We start from the raw sequence: 21,400 nt of genomic DNA, 5'->3' as shown, positions 1-21,400 counted from the left end.
AGTCATTGCATTTTTCCACCTTTTATTCTGTTGTTTAGTTACATACAGATAGGTCTATATAACTTCCCCAATTTACCCAAGATGTCTGAGCCAAGGAAACCGCAGGTTTATGAATATATGGATGTATGCTTTTTGCACATTTTCAAAATGTGTATTTTTTAAGTTGGGGAAAATGAGACTGTAGGATTGCCTTCAGATCAGGGTCATGAGTCCTGTGTCACTTAAGGCCCAATATGGCAATAATAGCCTGAACAATAGAAGTATTCTCAAGTAAGAAAGCTCATATTTTGAATATTCTCATCTATCTCTTTTAGCACTGATTCCTCCCCCCCCCCCCCCCGCCTTGAAATTACCTTACATTTCTCTCCCTCTCCTGATCTCTTACAACATTTACTACTGACATTCCACATTTGGCTTATATTTACATTCTGCTTTTTATGGATATCTATATGTATCCTTCATTTCATATAGTTGAAAGATTACTATCAAGATAAAAGACAGTAAACAAATTGTGAGACAAGATGGCAAATGCAGTTGGTATTTAACTATCCTTTGCATAAATCTAAGGAGGTGCTGTTTGCATACGAAGCAAGAATATGGTAATTAGGAGTGTCTTCTCTAGTTATGACAAGTCATGTTAGGCAGGCTCTATTCTTAATATTTATGGCATAATGTTGTGGAATGATCTCTGAGAATCAGAGACCTAATTTCTACTTGACCTTGGGCAAGTTATTTAACCTTTCTGACTCTTTTCCTGTCTAAAATGATGGGTGGAATTAAAAATCCTTCTAGGATTAAAAAAATTTGGACTCTACTGTGGATTTTTGTATTTGAAGGTGAAAGAACATTTCTTTTTAAAAAGTTGTTTTTGGGGCAGCCCTGGTGGCTCAGAGGTTTAGCGCCACCTTTAGCCCAGGGTGTGATCCTGGAGTCCCGGGATCCAGTCCCATGTCAGGCTCCCTGCATGGGGCCTGCTTCTCCCTCTGCCTGTGTCTCTGCCTCTCTCTCTCTCTGTGTCTCTCATGAATAAATAAATAAAATATTAAAAAAAATAAAAAAATAAAAACTTCTAAATTATAAAAAAAAGTTGTTTTTAAGACAATTCTATAATTCAGCAATTTTACCTAAATCGCTTGCTTTCCTCATTTAAGTTTGAAATCAGGAGATTCCCCAGTTCCAGGATTATAAATAAACACAAACAATATATGCCTTCTGATTCATCCATATATCTACTTGCTACACAGCCCTTGTGGTGATGGGACATCTTGAATTTTCTATGATTTCTCCAGTTAAAAAAACCTCTGTGTTATTGTTTACATAATTAAGATAATTTAATATCTAAATATATTCATATATTCTCACTTCATTTTAATTCAGAAAAGGTGGACAGTGAATGCATCACGACCTTTTCCATGTTTTAATTATGTAAAATATGTTGGTTACTTGGTCACTGATCAATAAATGCTCCTTTCCCACTTTCTGGCTCTGTTACTGAAATGTGGGGATTGGTTGGTCAATTCCAGCTTCTTTCTTTTTCTCTCCTGGCATGTTCCTAAGTGATTTCTGGCCACCCCTATGCACATCACCTGAGAGTATGGATCACAGCACTCTCGGCAATATCTCTGTGCGTGCGCTCTGGAAATTCCCTCTGCACTACACATCACAGAAGGGTGAGGAAGTGAGCCACCACCTCTGACATCAACCTCAAAGAGAGGAGGGCTGTGTGAGGTCTGGGTTAGAAAGGTGTTTTATATTTCTGTTTGGCATGGCTTGTCTGTTCCAGAGAAGCACAAGAATATCTTTAGAATTCTTGAGTGTTTGGGGGACACACAGAGAAAATAAAAACCCAAGTCCATTTAAGATTCAGCACAGGGGCTGAATAGTTCAGCCTCATAATAGTTCAGGCAAGATACTATTTGTTTTTATACAACAGAAACAGCTTTATTGTTTCTTCTGATTATAAAAATGAAAAGTTCTTCCTTGAAAAAAATTGAAGCATTGGGCACCTGGGTGACTTAGTGGGCTAAGCGTCTGCTTTTGGCTCAGGTCATGATCCTGGAGTCCTGGGATTCAGCCTCGAGTCAGGCTCCCTGCTCATTGGGGAGCCTGCTTCTCCCTCCACTCCTCCTCCCGCTTTGTGTGCTCTCTCTCTCTGTCTCAAATAAATAAATAAATAAAATCTTTTAAAAATTGAAGTATACATAAAATGATGAAGATTGAAATTAAAGCCAGAGGGCATTCCAGCACCTGAAGACATCTAATGAACACTTTTTAAACTTAACATGTACTTCTCCTTAAGCACACACATCATTCACATACAGATAGTTTTACAGGAGTGACATAAGCAAGGCTGCTTATCATGAAGTCTTTAAAAAAGTTACTTGTGGCCCTTATTCATTGCCCTTACCCATTCTCTCCCTCAATCAGAGGAAGTATTTTAACTGCCTGATATGTATCTTTTGTACTTTTGTCTATGTAGATACATACTCATATAATTATTTATATATTATATATATAATATTATCCCATTTGGGGTTATTACAAAATCTCTTCGATGAAAGGGAATATATTATCCCATATTATATATATTAAATATTAATATATTAAATATTATATATTAAATATATATATATTTTGGCTTGGTTAGTATGCCATAGAAACCCCTCCAAGTGAACTGCTACAACTCTTAATGTATTATTTTTTACTAGATATTCAAATATTCCATGACATAAATGTCTCCTAGCAAAGCAGTTGCCTATTCGTGAGCATTCACTTTCTCATTTTTTTGGAAATGAAATTTACTTTTTTTTTTTTTAAATTTACTTTTTTGAAATGAAACTCATCTCACTCCAAGCTCATGATTTCTTAATGAACTAAGATCTATCATACGGATTCAAAGTCTCTAAATCTTACCCTTTCACTTTCTAACCCTGACTTCTTTGGTCAGTTGTTAACTTGCTGTCATGATTGTTTATACAGTCAACCTGATAATCAGACACACAAAGGAGTATGTGTGGTTTCTCTCTCTAATCTGAAGTAGTGGCTTCTTTTATTAAGACCTTCTCATTATGGTGGTCAGATCATGTTTCCAGCCTCAGGATCCACACAGAGAATCGTTCCGTTGGGAAACTGCTGCTCAGGCAGAACGGTTCTGGGCGGCTGACGTGGCATCACGGTTTACAGTGTCTGCCAGCTGTGAGTAACAGCAGTCATGATGGGATATAGCAGCAGCAGCAGAAGCAGCAGCAGCTCCTGAGTTAGGGGCAAGAGATGTAAGTACTTATTTTCACCATTAACCAAACCAAAGTCAAACTGAAGAATGCTAAAGGGGAATACAATTCCCACCAGAGACTCTTCTAGCAGATTCGGTGAGAAACATTTGGTCTCAACCAGAGTAGAAAGGCATCAAACTGACACATGGTTTTTCAGCAAAATGAAGAATCTCACAGGGTCTTGTTTTACAAAACAAACTTCAGCTGTGGCTGATGCCACGTTCCCACCCCTTAAAGTGCCTGCATACTGCCGTGGGGGCTGTCCCCCGTGGGATGGCATGTGTTGCTAATGTGCAAAAAGGACCATGGGATTTCAACTTACATAACAATTTTAGGCAGGTTTGATTATGGGAAGATGAAAAGAGCCTCAGCAGTTACAGTGTCTGGGGGAGAGGAGAGAACCTCTTAAATATTTTAAGGAGGATTCAGGTTAGTTAAAGCCGACGTGGAGGCAACATGGAAACTTCTGTGTTCTCAAGCTCTGACTTGGGGTGTGGTGTCTGCCAACCCAATGACAAATGAAACCCTGGCATGGATCCTTTAGCCAGAGGTGGCTCTACAGCCCCTGTTCCCAAGGCTTCCACCCTGGAAGGCATGTCCGGAGTCTCTGGTGTTTCCGAGTTCATAAACCATGTGTTTATGGGTTGGTGATTTCTCTTTCTTTCTGTTGAGACATTTTACTCTGATGTTTAGCTCTGTGTGACACCTCATGAATGACCAGTAGTGGTCCACCCTGAGTGTGGTTAACTAACCAACAGATATTTTTGCTTGTCACCTCTATGCTGGGCTATCTAAGTGAATAATATGGAAGAGGTTCCTGGCCCCGTGGAGTTTGCTGCCCAGCAGGAGAAGCAGATGTTATGAAAGGATGAATGAACAGTGGGGTGGGGAGTCAGGAGACCTGGAATCGGGTCCTGGCCTTGATCCCAATGAACCAGACGGCACTCTGGGCACTTTGGTTTACGTGCTAGAAAATGAATGGGTTGGAAAGGATAGCCACTTCAGTAATTGATTCCTCACCCAGTGTGAGTTTTTCCCTTACTGAACAGATTTTCACACGGCCTTGAATTTGTTCCATATCCCATTTGGGAATGGGGCAGTATGGCAGGGGCAGAGGGGGGGTTACTTTCTTTATGAAACATACCTCACATATCACCAACTGGTCTTCATCAGATTGTGATTTTCTGTAACAGAAACTTGAAGGACAGTATGATGTTGGTAGGAGAAAAGGTTGCTTCCAAGACAGAGGTCCTAAAGGTAGCAATTGCATACAGACTCATCTTAAATATCTTGAGTGTCTATTTTCAAATGGTTATTGATTAGAACAAGTACCTTTCCAACTGCTGCTAAGTTTTCAAGGGACAAGATACAGAAGTCAGACACTAAGGAAAATGAAAATTGCTTGAGATAGGTGTGACTCTCAGGCTGCAGCTTGAAAGAAATTAAACTGAGTAAAAAATAAGCCAGGGTGTGGCTTCAAATAGAATAGAAAATAACCATTAAAAAGAAGAAGAAGAAAGAGAAAATAGAAATACCCATCATTTGTGACTGAGTGCTGCATCCTCTCATCCTAGTGTGTGCAAGAAACTTATCATGCTCATTAATTTTTGGCTTTAAAAATTGTGGGAGTTTCATTGACATACTTTTTAATAGAATGACGGATAAAATCAATTCCTTTTATATAATTAGTATGCATTTTTTTCCATCAGCCTTGCTTAGCCTAGCTCACAAAATTATCCACATGGACACTCAAGCATCCATGCTGCCCTCTCCCTTCTGAATGGCATAAATGTACTTCCTGACCCCTCAGTAATCCCTTCTCTTAGGCTATGAGCTCCATACCCCTTGTCCTGGGGGACCATGTCCATCAGTCATTCATTCCCTTTTTTACCCCATCTCTTCTGTCTCTCCTCTAACTGGATTTCCACTGTAGTGTCTGCCATTTATATCAGTCAACCAACCAACCAACCAACCAACCAACCAACCAACCAATCAGCCAATGAAAACCCTTCATGGATTCTCCTTATGTCCTATCCCTTTTGAGACCCATTTCACCAACTCTATGGAATCCAGGGGATGCTTTCAAGTTCTTACATAACTTGGTCTCTTACTATATTTTTTCTCTTTACCTCTTCTTCTTTCTTGACACACTCTCCTTTCTTGACTTTCTTTTATTTTTTTCTTCCAAGATTTCATTTAAATTCAAGTTCGTTAACATATCTTGTAGTATTAGTTTCAGGAGTAGAATTTAGTGATTCATCACTTACCTATAACACCCAGTGCTCATGATAACATATGCCCTTAATGCCCATCCACCATTTAGCCTTTCAACCCCCTGCCTCCCCTCCAGTAACCCTCAGTTTATTCTCTATGGTTAAGTGTCTCTCATGGTTTGCCTCCCTCTCTGTTTTGTTTTGTTTTTAAAAATGATTTTATTTATTTATTCATGAGAGACACAGAGAGAGGCAGAGACATAGGCAGAGGGAGACGTATGGGAAGCCTGATGCGGAACTCAATCCCAGGACCTGGGTATCATGACGTGAGCCAAAGGTAGATGCTCAACCACTGAGCCATACAGGTGCCTCTCCCTCTCTGTTTTTATCTTATTTTATTTTTCCTTCTCTTCCCCTATGTTTACTTGTTCTGGTTCTTAAATTCCTCTTTTCTTGACATTCTTGATGCTGTTCTAACTTACGCCTTCTCAATCCTCATGAACTTGTCTTTCTCTGACTTTTACCTTAAGCTATTATTATTTTTAAAAAATTTTAAAGTCTGTGCTCTTCTTTGACAATCTCATCCACATCCATAATTTTAATTATGACTTGTGTGCTGATAACACCTCAATCAAAGCACATAGAAATCTTCAGGAAAGAAGCAACGCATAAACAAATAAATCCCACCCACCACCAATTTGAGTTCCTGCAGGCTTCCCTCAGGAGCTCCCGACTAATTCACTGCCTGAGACATCTCTGGTACATCGTCCTGCTGGCAATTCAACTTACTGTGGCCACCTGAACTTTCCTTTCCACACAACACCTGCTTCTTCTAGTCAAATACAGTTCAGTCTTGATCAGGGACATGACCAGTCCAGAGCTGTGTAAATCCAATTACCCTCTAAATCTCCTTTATTTTGCTTCCTTGTTCTCTCTTGAATCTGATGCCTATTGCCTGCTCATATCTGCCTTTCCGCCAGCACTTTAGTTTGGCTTGCATTGACCTTAACAAGGAAGGTGTTGGCAACTGCTTTTGAAGGCTCATACTGCCTTCAGTCTGACACTCCCCAGACCATTCTTTACATGGCAACTTGTGGGATTAAAAAAAAAAATGCTCCTCATGGTATTAAGCAAAAATTCCAGATCTTCATGATTCATTCCCAGCTTGGCCATATGGACTCCTCTCTCCCATTCCCCTGAATGGGTATTAATTACCCTCTAGTCTGATTGAATATGGTAGGCCACCAGGGCTTGCCCAGCTGAACATTCCCTCTGTGCCTTTGTACTTGCGAATTCCTCTTCTGGAACCATCCCCATGTCCCAGTTCACCCTGTCAAGTGCTGATTATCCAACAAGGTTCAGTGAGCATCTCTACCTCGGGAAGCCTTATCTGGCTGTCCTCAGATTATATATTAATATTTGTAACATTTATCACATTTTATTAAAGTGGTTAATTTACTTTATTTGCCTTTCCGGTTGGTGGTGAAAATCTAAGAAACAGAATTACGTCTTATTTCTGTATCCCAAATGCCTACAACAGCATGAGGCACATAATTGTTATTCAATAACTGTTGTTGAATGAACGAATTGTGGACAGATGGCTGCCTGCAGCTCCAGGTTGGTATTCTATTATCTCAGTCAACTCAATGGGAAACACACTTCTTTCTCAGTCATCCAAGCATCAGTTCGAAGAGGATGCTTCTTGGACATGTCCCTGGGCACATGCTAACTGCCAAATGAATTACTGTGGCCAGGGAGCTGTGAGACTGTTACCGTCCAGGTATGAATTCTGTGTTGATTCTTAGAACGAGGGAGGGGGTCAGTCCCATACATGCTATAGAAACGAGAAGGCAGGGAAGCTCATCAAAGAAAAACTGATGATTTATTACTAGAAGCCAGGGGATAGGATGCTGGGCGGGCAGAAACAGCAATGTTCACCCTAGTGTGTGCAAACAATCCAGGTGTTGGGGAGAGCTGGGGCAACAGTCTGCTCTGTGAGGCTGACTGAGGCAGCTGGGACATCCCTTCAGTCTCAGCTCTTATCACAGCTGTCTGAGGCTGCCCGAGCTGCTCTGACGTAATTCCATAGACTGGCTGGATTATAAACAATGGAAAATTATTCCTCAGTTTAGGAGGCTGGGAAGTGTAAGATCAAGGTGCTGGCAGATTTGGTGTCTGGTAAAGGTCTGCTTCCTGGTTCATAGATAACCTGTGTCCTTGTGTCTGTGTCCTCACACGGCAAAAGGGGTGAGGGAGCTCTCTGGGGCTTCTTTCATAAGAGTATTAATCCCGGGGCGCCTGGGTGGCTCAGTCAGTGAAGTGTCTGCCTTCAGCTCAGGTCATGATCCCAGGGTCCTAGGATTGAGCCTTGAGTGGGGCTCTCTGCTAAGCAGAGAGTCTGCTTTTCCCTTTCCCTGTGCTTGCAGCTCCTCCTGCTTGTGCTCTCTCCCTCTCCTTCAATCAAAAAAATAAAATCTTAAAAAAGAAAAAGAGTTCTAATCCCATTCAAGAGAGCTCCATCCTGCGACCTAATCACCTCAAGGGCTCTATCTCCAAATACTACCACACTGGGGATTAGATTTCAACATGTGAACATGTGAATTGTGGGGGGACACAGGCATAGTCTTCAGCAACTTCTCTTTGTATTCTAACCTCTGACCACCCTGCACATAAACCCCACTGATGATATGCTGAATACACAGGCCCTACTTTACCCCCAAGCCCTTATCCTATCCATCCTTCTGTGGGGAACACATTCTCTCTTGCTCTCCTTCCCTTCCTTCTAGGCTAATAAAGTCAGTTTCTCACTCATTTCTTGGTTATTAAGTAGGAGTAAGAGCTTTTTTTGGGGGTTCTTTCTGTGTAGTCTTTCTGCCTTTTTTTTTTAAAGATTTAATTTTTTATTTGAGAGAGAGAGAGAGAGAGAGAGAGCAAGAGTGCAAGAGCAGAGGGAGGGGGAAGCAGAAGCCCCCCTGAGCGGGGAGCCTGACCACACAGGGCTTGATCCCAGGATGCTGGGATCATAACCTGAGCCAAAGGCAGATGCTTAACCCACTGAGCCACCCAGGTGCCCCTAGTCTTTCTGCTTTATTAGAGAAACTATGTAGAGTTAGCTTACATAGGAAAAAAATTTATTACAACAGATACTGGATTAATATTTGTCTAACATATCATTTGTTGAATGATGGGAATAATTTTTTTTTTTTTACTCTGGGGTAACGCTATATACCCCAGTTTCACTTAATGACATCATTCATTCAATAAGGGACATTTGGACCAGTACCAGGTAATGGTGGCATAATGTCAATGTCATGGGGCATAAAAAATATTGCATCTTTAGTGAGAAAGGAAATGTTCTCAGGAAGCTTGTACAGAAACAACATCACAGAAGCAATGTTGGGAAAGGCATTTAAGTATTTACTCAGCATGCTGAGAGTCTCCAACATTTGTTTATGGGATCCTCCCAGAAAATAATGAACTTTGGGCCATCTCCCTTGTGATACCTGCAGACATCTCTGCTTAGAAAAGAAACTTCTCCATCATGTTGACATACCCTTCAATGTCCTCCAGAAACTGAAGTTCAAACTTTGTTTTTTGGCATCGTAAGTGGCTTCTATGGAAATTGCCCTGATGTGCTAAATTCAGCATTAGAACAGCACTCCTGGGGATCTTTGCTATATCTGCAGTCACTTATTCCAAACTGAGAGAACAGGGATATGAGTGCCACTAAAATATGTGTGTGTTTACTGACGCTCTGCATAAGCATAGGCTATTTCTGTCCATAGAACAGTGGGCAGAGGAGGAGAACCAGCAAAATGTTGTGCACCTTTATTGACTAACAAATGGGACAAGGAGAAAATACAGAAATTAATCTTTGAGTTCTTATTTTTTATGAATATATATACACACACACATATATATATATATATTGGATTGAATGACCCTATTTACACTGACTGATTGCGTTGAAGATTATAACCATTGTATTCTCATGGAATAGATTTTTAAATAACTGCATTTTTGCCTTAAATGTGCCACAGGGCTCTTCCTAACAAGTGTGCTTTTCTGAACAAAGCTTTGACCAGAAGTCCTATGGTTGATTTTCCTCCACTTGATGACATAATGACACTGTGTGAGTTTGCTGAAACCTCTTACCCTTTCTGGTTTGCTTTTTATTGTCTCCAAAGGGACAAACTCTTTACTGATGCCACTGGGTAGTGAAGACCATGAGCCAAGGATGGGCATCTCTGGGGAAGACAAGCTTGAATGTAATGGATAACCATGATGAAAGAGATGGCAAAATAAATGGAAACCAATAACCTCAGATTAGATCCTAAGCCAATAATAAGGAGCAGCTAGGATTAAACACTAGATAGGAACTGCAATGATGAACGCTCAGCTCAGTAAGAACATATGCCCTGAACAGCCCAGAAGCTAAGTCTACTGCTATGCTTTTTTTTTTTTTTTTTTTAATGATAGTCACAGAGAGAGAGAGGCAGAGACACAGGCAGAGGAAGAAGCAGGCTCCATGCACCGGAAGCCCGATGTGGGATTCGATCCCGGGTCTCCAGGATCGCGCCCTGGGCCAAAGGCAGGTGCCAAACCGCTGCGCCACCCAGGGATCCCCCTGCTATGCTCTTTTAAACAACAATGTCAACAATAAGCATTTGTCAAACACTTGCTATGTGTAGGTGCTGTGCTAAGTGATTTTCCTAAGTATGCATGCATTTACTCATCAAATATTAATCGAGCACGTATGACATACCATGAACAGTACATTATCTCATTTCTCCTACAACAACCTTGTGAGGATATCCATTATTATACAGTCATTTAACAAATAAGAACCCTCTTCCTGAGAGGTTAAGCAACTGGCTTGAAGTCTCCCGGCTAGTCATGGTGGTACTGGGGCTTAGATCCAATTCTGACCGCCAAGCCTGAACTCTTCACTGCTGTTCTGTACCATACTCATGAGTTTGGCTTGTCACACCTTTAACAGAATCTAAGGAACCTAAAAGAGGAAAGGCAAAGTGGGTTTTTTAAAAACCCACTTCCGGGATGCCTGGGTGGCTCAGCGGTTTGGTGCCTGCCTTTGGCTCAGGCCTGATCCTAGAGTCCCAGGATCAAGTCCCACGTCGGGCTCCCTGCATGGAGCCTGCTTCTCCCTCTGCCTCTCTCTCACTCTGTCTCTCATGAATAAATAAATAAAAATACTAAAAAAAAATAAAAACCCACTTCCCCATTTAACAGGCACTTTGGTGTCTGGTGTCTGTCTGTGTATCATTTCATTTCACCCACATTACAGTCCTGTGAGGTAATTTCTAGACTTCACTTTAAAGATGAGGAGGTCTTCTAGATATTAAATGATTCATATATACTCCCCCGCCCCTGCCAAGGCACATGGCATGGGAAATGGCATAATTAAAACTAAATACAAATTTCAGTTCCTATTTTCTTTTCCCTGGGCCTTTGCTGCTCAAAATGATTGAGGGAAGGAAATTTTATAAGGAAGTATCAACAGGACTGGGGCTATGTAGTCTGGGGAGGAGAAGGCTGCTGAATGCCATGATGACTGCTTTCCCCTATTCAAAGAGTTCGAGAGTTTGAGTCACACATGTGTGTTATACATCAGGGTTTTTTGTTGGCTCTAAAATATTGGGATGTCTTTTTGTGAGGAGCCTGAGGATTCACCTTCACTGGACAGCCAACACTTCCTACCCCAGGTAAACAGAGAGAGAGTTGCTGAGCTCCTGGGTCCCTACAGAGTCTTATGTAATAGAGAATCTGAAGCCAGCAGGAGAGTTCGGAATGGCACAGGTCTGTAAATGCAAAGAGCTGAATGCAAGCGAGGACTTGGCCTAAGTCTCCTTGGCTTAGATACTGCTTCACTTGCAGGGATGGATGCTTTCTAGAGATTTCTTTCCAGCTCATCAGTTATGTGTCTGAACGTCTGCTCTTGTTCAGAATGAGTCTCTTCAACATTTCCAGCAAATGGTAGGGGTGATCTGGGGGGTGCAGGGTACATGCGTGTGACTATGTGAGTGTGTGTGTGTCTATTTGTCCCATTTCAAGTATGAAATTTCTTTGAAGTCTCATGCTTCATAGTAAAAATTAATACAAATTTGAATTTTAGTCCTTAATATTCAATCATACAATATTAGTGTCTAAAATTAAAATACATTTTAAGATTGCATATACAAAAAAGCTGGTGCTTATCCTGTGGCATCCTCCATTGTCCCTGGGGCTGCAAGTACTTTGGTGTGACAAGCACAGGGCTGTACTTTATCAAAGTTTCTAATTCTGATGATCTCACCTCAATCCATTCTTTTTGTCCTATGTGGCATTTGACATAATTTCTCTATTTTCCCTTGATCTCCTGGCTCAGTGGGGAGCACTGGATGAAGAGCCTGTGGATTTCCCAGCAGTAATGGATACTCAGTTAATCCCTTACTGATGAGTTGCGAAGAACTGTTCTTAGGCACTGTATTAGCGTTTCCAGGGAAACAGTTAACATTTATTGAGCATTTACTATATGCCAAACACTTTGGAAGTACTTATCTAATTATATACCCTTATATTAACTCTGTGAGGTCACTTCTATTATCATCTCCATCTTACAGATGATGAAAAGGAGACATAGAATAGAACATAGAACTTGCCGAGTTCATGCAGCCAGCAGATAGTGAAGCTGGAGCTGAGATTCACTCCCAGGTAGGCTTATTTTGGGGTCAAATAAGTTGTCCTGCTCCTCTAGGGAATTTATGTCCTATTAGCTTTGCTGGCTCAGAGGATGCTCTGAGGATATTACAGCCCTTTGTTTTGTTTAGTGGCGCGTGAGTCACACCTGCCTGTTGGCACTTGATGTGAGGTCAGAAGTCACAGCAGCATCCATCTGCCACCCATTCATCCTGGTTTGGGGGCATTGATAAAATGCAGGGGGGTAAGGTGAGGGGAAGGTGGGTCACCTCTGCCAGCCCAGGGCTGATAAGGAAGAATGGAGTCTTTTTTTTTTTTCTTGAGTGATGTACTTCTTAGCTCTTGGCAGCAGAGGCGGATGCAGGACGGGCAGGTTTGCAGGCAGCCAGGTAGGTGGCATTTCAAAGTGTTCATACACAGTGTTCTTTGGCCCTGTAGGAAATCTGCTTTGTGCCCTAACCTTCACTTCTAAGGCTGTGGTGAGAGCAACAGTCCCCGGATTGGCAGGGTGGCTTATGGTGTCTGTGCCAGTCTAATTGTCTCTGGGCCTCAGACCATGTTTTCCTGGCACACGAACTTCCTGATAACTGGTACTTCTGACTGGCACACGCTGCTCCGCATCTTGCCCGACGCCCGACTTACCTGAAGGAAGGGGTCATAGCCTTGGCAGCCAGCGACTGGCCGAGGCCACGAGCCCCATATCTCCAAGGCTGACTCCAAGTGGTGGCTTTGCTGGAGTCCAGAGGCTGCTCTGCACTAAACCTTCACCCCCTGACTTATGCTCAGAAACAAAGACAGAAGATTCTTTATTTATTATTATTTTTTTATTGGAGTTCAATTTGCCAACATATAGCATAACACCCAGTGCTCATCCCGTCAAGTGCCCCCCTCAGTGCCCGTCACCCATTCACCCCCACCCCCCGCCCACCTCCCCTTCCACCACCCCTCGTTCGTTTCCCAGAGTTAGGAGTCTCTCATGTTCTGAGACAGGAGATTCTTGCTGACGAAAAGAGGCTCAATGTCTCAGAGTCTCAGATATGGTTGGAAATGCAGGTGTGGGCGTCATCCGTTCATTCCCACTGTGACTAGGAGGTGTTTTTTTTCTTTTTAATTGTGATTTAATATTCTTTTTTCCCCCATCATCCCATTGGAGCGTGTCTCTTAAGTATATGCAGAGACCTCAGCTTAACAAGGTGTGCAGATAATTTGCACCTGTTTCTGTCTCATCTATGTCCCACATGCCCTTTAACCACTCTCTGGCCAGTCCCTTGAACTTACTGCTCCAACATTCTCTTTTCCTTTCTCTAGAAACTCCACCTCAATGCTTGGTTCTATGCTCAGGATGTGAAAACTACTGGTTAGAATCGAACGCTGTCAACTTAAGGTATCCACTCATCTGTAAGAAAAATCTTTACCGAGACTGTGTCATGTGTCAGGCACGGTGCTGAGCACTGCAAATGCCCCATGGAAGAAAGTACAGCTGGTTAGGGCACCTGTGGAGCTTCAAGCTCATCTAGGTGTCCAGGAACAGCTGCATTTCCAGCCCACTTTTTCCTCTGAGCACCCATGCCTGTGAAAGCCCACTCCCACCTTCCACATAGGAGTCAAGACTCTTACCAAATAATCCCTGCTCTCTAGCCAGTGGAACGTGGCAGTCTGTTCAATAGAGGATTCTCCATAGCTGGTGCCTTTATGCATAAGTGTGTCCCCATCTGTGCCCATCTCCCCCTCCCTACCCCTTTCTCAAGGAAGAGGGGTTCCTCCTCTTAGCTAGGTTCACTTTGTGCTCCTCTACTCCAGATCCCATTTAACCAGGCTCTTTGGGGATCTGTGCCTTCAGGAACTGTGCTTCTTTTCTGTATCTCCACGGGAATCAGCATGTAACTCTCTTTTGTCTTGTCTGCACTGACCCGGTTCTTCCAAGCCGAGGGCCCTGTGGCAGCCCCAGCGATTGCCCCTGTTCTTCACATCTGGGCTTCTAGCTGGAGGGATTCTCCCGGCAGTCTCCTTTTCCTTTCCATTCTCTGCATAAGTGACTTCTGTGTCAAAATCCTCACTCCCTTGGCCATAGTTCTATTGAAACTGTTCGTGTTATGATCACCAAATTTCATGGTTGTTAAATTCACTAATGTGGAGAACATTTCCACTTGTTGCCTTTCTCAACATTTCCCTGAAGTTTGGCCTTGTTGACAACTCTCCTGTGTTTGAAGCCATCACCTCACCTGGCTCCTAGGACACCATCCAGCCCTGGCTCTCCGCCCACCTTTCCAGCGCCTCCTTATTCTCCTTCATGGCCTCCTCTTCTGTATCCAGCTCTAAGATGTTGGAATGCCTCAGAGCTCCTTCCAAGGACCTGTCTTCTAATTCCCAGCATTTTTAAGGCAATACTACCCATGCCTGTGGCTTCAATCACCCTGCCTCCCTCCTCAGACCCCTGTCTTGAGCTCTAGACTCTCAATGTCTACTACTTCCTGACCTTCTTACCTTTGCCGACAGGCCCCTTAGTTAGCAAGTCAAACACAGAAGGCATTGTCTCCCCACCAAACTGGCTCCTCTTCCAAGATCATTATTTCCTCAAAAAAGGCAGAGTGGTCCCCTCTCTACAGCCTGGAAGCTTGGAATGTCCTCCACTTCTCTTTCTTCATTTTCTACATTTAACAGAGTATCATTTCATATCGATTCTATTTTATAAACATAAATACATATATGTGTATATATGATACACACACACACACACACAGAGTCTCTGTATGTATATTTTATTTCTCCCCTCTCCTCCATGTTTGAATGTCTACTGCTCCACTGGAATGAAAGATTCTATACAGCATGATTATATGTTATTTATCTTTATCTCCCATGCATGTGACAAAACTGAGCATATAGTAGATGTTTATTTATTTTTTGAAGATTTTATTTATTTGCTTGACAGAGAGAGAGCACAAGCAGGCTGAGCAGCAGGCAGAGAGAGAGAGAGGAAGAAGCAGGCTCCCCACTGAGCAGGGAGCCTAATTTGGGGGATCTCAGGACCCCAGGATTATGACCTGAGCTGAAGGCAGATGTTTAACAGACTAAGCCACCCAAGGTGCCCCTGTAGTGAATGTTTAATAAACATTTGTTTAGTGAATGAATGACTTCTGTAATCTTCTTTCCAGAAGAGTAGACTGAGCATGGTTAACCAATCTTGGACACTTTAGAGAGTTACTATCCCATTTTAGCATAATTGTTGCATATGGGTACATAATTTTTGCTGACATGACAATGACACATTTGGATAGAGTATTGGTTAAAAATAATGTTAGTTGATTTTTTTCTTTAAAAATAACATGTTAATGGTAGGAAAGTTAGGAAATATGGACAAGGAAGAAGAGAGAAATAAAATATCCATAATCCTGTGATCCTGACAAATAATTACTATTAACATATTGACATAGGGCCTCTCAGTCTGTTTTCTAAATTTTTACTTTTAGTAAAGGAATGGGGTCAAGCCTGGGGTATGTCTTAGCCACTGGGCTGTCCCTTGCAAGAGTAAGCAGTCACTAAATCATAGTGCTCACAGCTTCATGGCAAATCTGACCTGGATCTAGGTGGTTGTTCATCCTTCAGCATCCTTCAGCATTAGTCCGGTGGGGAGAAATTAACTACATTATTAGCACTGATGATACTTACATTAGACAGATGTCAAACCAGGGTACTTATACCCATGTGAGGCAGGACTTCTATCAGTGGCCTGGCATTTGGACGGGGAACAGAGATTAGGAAAGGAAATTCACATAAATTAGCAAGTAGCCCAGGCTCCAATTCCAGTGGATAGTTGGAAGGAAGAGCAGGAATCAGGCACGAGGACAGACACCTGGGGAAGGGGGTAATGTGAAGACTGTAGCCGTTCCAGCATGAGAAAGCCTATGGGATCATGCAAGGGTATTGCCACCAGGACTTGGGGTGACAGGACTAATTTTATCCCACTTCCTGGTGGGGATGAGTTGCTAATGTATTCTGTCAAGTTGGACAGATTTGGCTAGAAACCAGGAGAAATTGAGCTGCTAGGTTGAAAGATTTAGTAACTTTAGGTATGTGGGGCCGGGGAAGGCAGAGATCGATAAATCCCAAACCTTTGCACCAGTGAGATCCCACCACGATCTATTTCATTCCATGACCCATATAACTGTTGTATGCCATATGTTGATAGAAAATAATTAAAGCTAATTAAAATTAATTTTGGTTGGTGAGCATTTGAAGAGTTTCATAATAACTCTTGAGATAATTAGACATGCTTGGGGATGTCACAAAAGGAGCATTTGGAATAACTGGGCTAGATGTTTAAACCAGAAATGTGCAATGAAAGCTAGGAACAGAATGGTAATTCTGTAGTTGAAAGCACACTGAATCAGGAAGGAGGACTTTGGGGTTGTCCTCACTATGCTGCTAACATGGCCCTTTGAAATCAACCACCATCTCCTTGCTTTGTAGCATTTGAGAGTCTCTGTGTAAATCCTCCCACCATGGTGGATTCCAGATTACTGATGGTTTAACTACTGGCACACAGTTCCTGAATGCCTAAGAACCAGCTCTTGAGAGCTCGGTGCAAGGTAACTCCAGCATACCACTGTAGTCCTGACGGAGCTTCCAGTTAGTCTTGTGGTCTTAGGTAAATCAGTTCATTCCTTGGGATATTAGTTTTATCATTAGTTAAGTGAAGTCACTAAAATAACCTCAAGGTCCCTTCCAGAGTTAACATTCCAGTAATGTAGCTAGCTGGTGTTTAGGCAAGACTGGCATCATGTCATAAGCCACAAGAGTTACGTCAGGTTTTCACGAATGTTATTGTGATCCACTGGGTCTGTCATAATCAACCCTCTTCTGATTCCTGCTGTAATGTGTGTCTCCTTCTACTGCCTCTTCTCAGGAGGATTAAAAATAGCAGTGCAGCCAATGGCTTACCACGAGGGGGAAGAAACCATTACCTCGGTCAGAGAATTCTACACCCAGCTGTCAGGCCCCAGGAGTCTGTAGAGGGTCTGAGACAAAATCTTATAGTTTAGGTACATTACCTTCTCTGACCATTAGACCCACCTAATGCAGTCTTCTCTGGAACAAGTAGTAACAACATGAGAGGTTAATTTGCTCCTCTCTTTGAAGTCAAGGACTGTGTCTTTCATAGTTATATGTCTCAAGCCCTGACACTTAAGAGGCCCTCATTAATGTTTGTTGAAAGAAATAAGTGATTTGCGCCCTTTTAGAGCAAACTCTGAATTTTATCCCCCCAACTCCAGAACTTTATTGAGCTATAGTTGAAATATAACGTTATATAAACTTAAGGTATATAACATGATGATTTGCTGAATTTTAAAATAGTAATTCAAAAGTGGACATAAGCTTCTCTATGTTTGCCTGAAGAAATGTATTTCTTAAATGTGAACAATGATTTTCTTTTTGTAATAGAAAACTTCTCAGTGCCTTCAGTTCAGTATTGGCCATTAAATTTGCCTTCCGTCTGTTGCTACAATTGATCCACAACTAGAACCCCAGCAAAGAAAAATATGAATGAGAAAACCCCAAACCAGACAAACCAGGTGTTTACTACCCACCAGTGAGTGCTTGCCTGCCTCCACCAGTGGAATTAGCTCATCTTTTTTGAAAGGGAAGGATCATACTTATTTATAGAGCATATATATTTCTAGATCATGTGCCACTTTACCAACATCTAATCCTCATAGTGACTCTCAGAAGCTAAGTATTAGGGATCCCTGGGTGGTGCAGTGGTTTGGCGCCTGCCTTTGGCCCAGGGTGCGATCCTGGAGACCCGGGATCGAATCCCACGTTGGGTTCCCGGTGCATGGAGCCTGCTTCTCCCTCTGCCTGTGTCTCTGCCTCTCTCTCCCTCTCTCTGTGTGACTATCATAAATAAATAAAAATTTATAAAAAAAAAGAAGCTAAGTATTAGTCTTCCTCTTTTATTTATTTTAAAGATTTTATTTATTTATTCATAGAGACACAGAGAGAGAGAGAGGCAGAGGCACAGGCAGAGGGAGAAGCAGGCTCCATGCAGGGAGCCCGACGTGGGACTTGATCCAGGGTCCTCAGGATCAAACCCCGGACTGCAGGCAGCGCTAAACTGCTGCGCCACCAGGGCTGCCCCTTCTTTTATTTTTTTAAAAATATTTTATTTATTTGAGAGAGAGAGAGAGAGAGAGAGAGAGAGAGAGAGAGATCGTGTGGGGGAGGGGAAGAGAGAGGGACAGGGAGAAGCAGACTCCCAAAGGAGCGGGAAGCCTGATGTGGGGCTCGATCCCAGGACTGTTGAGGTTATGACCTGAGCCGAAGGCAGACATTTAACTGACTGAGCCACCTAGGCACCCCTCTTATTCCTCCTTTAGAGGGTGAGCATTAGAGCCAGCAGTGACAGAGCCCTGAGTCAACACCCCAGAGGCCAGGCCGCCTCAGGCTTTCTGGATTTCCTCCTCTTGCTGTCTTTTTCCTTGTTTGCTCTGGGATTTGGATACAAGCAAACCGGGCTCAGTCAGTGACCAGGCAAATAGAAGCACAAGCCTCCAGCAGGTTCTGAGCAAATTCGCTAAGTCAGGCCTGTCCCAGACGGAGGTAGTTGGGCTGGACTTTGCCCTAGTGAATCAGCTCCATGGAGGCTGGGCAGTTGAACAGGTAACTAACTGGCTGTAGGTCTGAAGGCCGGGTAGGTCTTGGTAGATGTGGCACATGGACTTTGACATTCTCTAAAGAGGAGAGAGACAGTCTCGGAAGGAAGCTGTGCTGAAAGAAGGTGGGAAGCCACCGAGCAGGTGTGGGGGGACGCTATCTCCCTTGCTTTCTTTCTCTTGGCTGTGCTGTACTGTCACATTAGGAAAGGCAATTTCACCCTTGCTGGGCTGGGGAGGGTCACTTAAATGAATGCGAAAGTGTGGCTTGTTGCTGTAGATGTGATGCCTCCCCTTTGAGAATCTTGGGTGCTTTACATTTGGTGTCCTTAATTATAACCTGAGGTCTAACCTATGGGAGTTGATATGTGAGCGACAGAATAATGTGATTTCAGTGGAGAGATAGGGTATTGTGTCTTTGTGGTTGAAGGAGGGCTGTCTAGTGAAAACATCTGGGGACAAGGCAAAAGAGGCTTTCTTCTTGTTGAACTTTCTTGCATCTGAAAGGTAGGAGTTTTGTGGACCTTCAGGAAAGACCGATGTCACCCTTCACTGTGTTGGAGCATTTGGCTTTTGCTGGGATTTGCTGGAAAAGGCTTTCATTGTACCTGACTGTTTTCAAGGGAGGGGGCTGACACAGGAAGGAAGGTACGAATTTTTGGGGGCTGTAATTGATCTTGAGGTGGAAGGTACTTCTGCGCCTTGCTCTTCTCGTATGTTCTGCTTACAGCTCTTGGCTCATAGCTGTGGACCCTGGATCCATGGCATTCAAGCAGAGTGGTATCTTGATTTCAACATATACCCTTTGACCTTTTGTTCTGATATAATTTTGTTTTTTTTTATATTAGGCTGGGAGTTTCTGGAGTGGGAGCAAGTTAACCGTATTTTATCAAAATCTTTCAACCTAAAACAGTTCCCAAAGGAGAAAAAACATGGGGTCTGACTGAGCTAATATATTTCTCCTGACATTAGAGAATCCCAAAGTCACCAGTAAGGTCTGACGTGTGCTTTCTCTTTGGAGGCAGCTGGATGCAGGTGCTCCTCTGTGATACAGGGCAGAGGAACTTGGAGGGCATCATGTCTTCAGAGGCATTTCTCATGTTGAAGAATAAGAGGGGAAAATAAATTTGACACTGGGAGAGACTTCCAGATTTTAAAATTTCTAGCCAGGAAGATTACTGAGGCATGGCTGTCTAGTTTGTTGTGAGAACAATCCCAAACTTGACCCCCTTGGAAGATGGGCAGGCATAGCCATATAATAGGGCCTCATTCTTCTAAGAGGATAATTTAAGGATTCAGAAAAGATGTCTCTCAAGGTCAATTTAAACTTCTTTTTGTTTAGGAAATGTCTTCATCCATTCATACTGCCCTGATCTTGTCTCTGATAATACTAACTGCCATTAAATTGAGCAATTACTATATACCAGGCAGTGTATTGGGCACTTTTTTTTTTTGCAAGTTATCACTGACTCTGACTGTAATCCTGCAAACTTGTCCTTATCATCCCTGTTCTGTTTCTCAGGGAAATTTAGGCTTGAAAAAATTAACTAGCTAATAAGTGACAGAGTTAGGATTTAAACTCTGGCATAGCTCTAAGCTCACCTATTTCTCTGACAGCAGAGCGCCTCCACAGTAATTGTTGAGTGAATAATTGCTGGTGGGATAAATGAACGAACACGTATTTAATTGCAATTCTTCGATAGTGTTTTGGAGCTTTATATCTGATTGTTCTGTGTCTCCCCTGCCTCTCACATCTATTGTTGCTTCAAATATACTTTTTAATTTTTAGAGCAACATCAATATAATTGTCTAGCCTGTTATTTACTTCATGTGTCTGCTTGACATTTTCCCCCAGATAGCTCTATTAACAGTGCCTGTGTGTTGTTTTAGATAAAAGATTTTGAGGACCGTAGGTACTTTTTTTTTCACAAGAACTAATCAATCATCATGTTTGGAGATAGGCCTAAAATGGTGATTTTTTTTCTTTTTTTTTTTTGTCTGCAGGAAGATAAAATAGCTACACAACTCACTAAAAACACGAGAGAAATTCTGAGGGTCAGGGATGGAATTCTGGGCTCCCCAGTGGCCACCTCAGCCACAGGGGAGGGCCACGGCTCCAGCAAAGGACCCAGACCGTGGGCTTCGGAGAGACGGAATTCATTGGCCTGTTCCTCACTCTTGGCACAATGGAGAGAGGTATCACCAGTGGCAAGATCCCCACAGGAGCCCCCTGCCACAGCAGGACCCCAGGACAGACCGCCAGCAGCCCCGTTATGCGTCCAGGCCTGGGGAAAGGCATCAGCTTGTGTCCGGGGCTGACTATTACAAAAGTGGTTATCCCAGCCAGTTGTATTCAAGGTATGGTTCTAGAAGCTGGAATTCACCCAACTCACCTCACTTAAGTGCTTCTGTAGCTTGTTCCTTTCCTTCTTCCTTTTCCTTTTATTCTTGCTCTTTTTCTTCTAGTTCCTTCTCTACCCTAGTACATCGACTTAGTTATAAACCCTTTCCTCTCCCAAATTGGATTGAGGTGACCAACAATAGTATTTCCCTCCTCTCTGTCCCCTTG

The 21,400-nt window shown here is 42.7% G+C and overlaps 1 protein-coding gene across 5 annotated transcripts in view; it reads left to right on the top strand.

Moving 5' to 3' along the window:
- Positions 1-3,153: 3,153 nt before the first annotated feature.
- SEC16B (SEC16 homolog B, endoplasmic reticulum export factor) overlaps positions 3,154-21,400 on the top strand; it is a 56,407-nt gene continuing 38,160 nt past the window's right edge. Inside the window, exons 1-3 of one of the 5 annotated variants that reach the window (XM_072830747.1) lie at positions 3,155-3,272; positions 12,106-12,196; positions 20,836-21,189. In XM_072830747.1, coding sequence (XP_072686848.1) covers positions 20,894-21,189 — 296 coding nt within the window. In that variant the 5' untranslated portion in view covers positions 3,155-3,272; positions 12,106-12,196; positions 20,836-20,893. Of the gene's footprint in view, positions 3,273-12,105; positions 12,197-18,807; positions 18,976-20,835; positions 21,190-21,400 lie in introns of those variants that run through there. The other 4 variants (XM_072830748.1, XM_072830745.1, XM_072830746.1 and 1 more) reach the window with 4 other exon arrangements.

The sequence above is a fragment of the Canis lupus genome, chromosome 6 (genome assembly GCF_048164855.1).
Source record: "Canis lupus baileyi chromosome 6, mCanLup2.hap1, whole genome shotgun sequence".
Lineage (NCBI taxonomy): Eukaryota > Metazoa > Chordata > Mammalia > Carnivora > Canidae > Canis > Canis lupus.
This window is presented reverse-complemented; position numbering and strand designations above follow the sequence as displayed.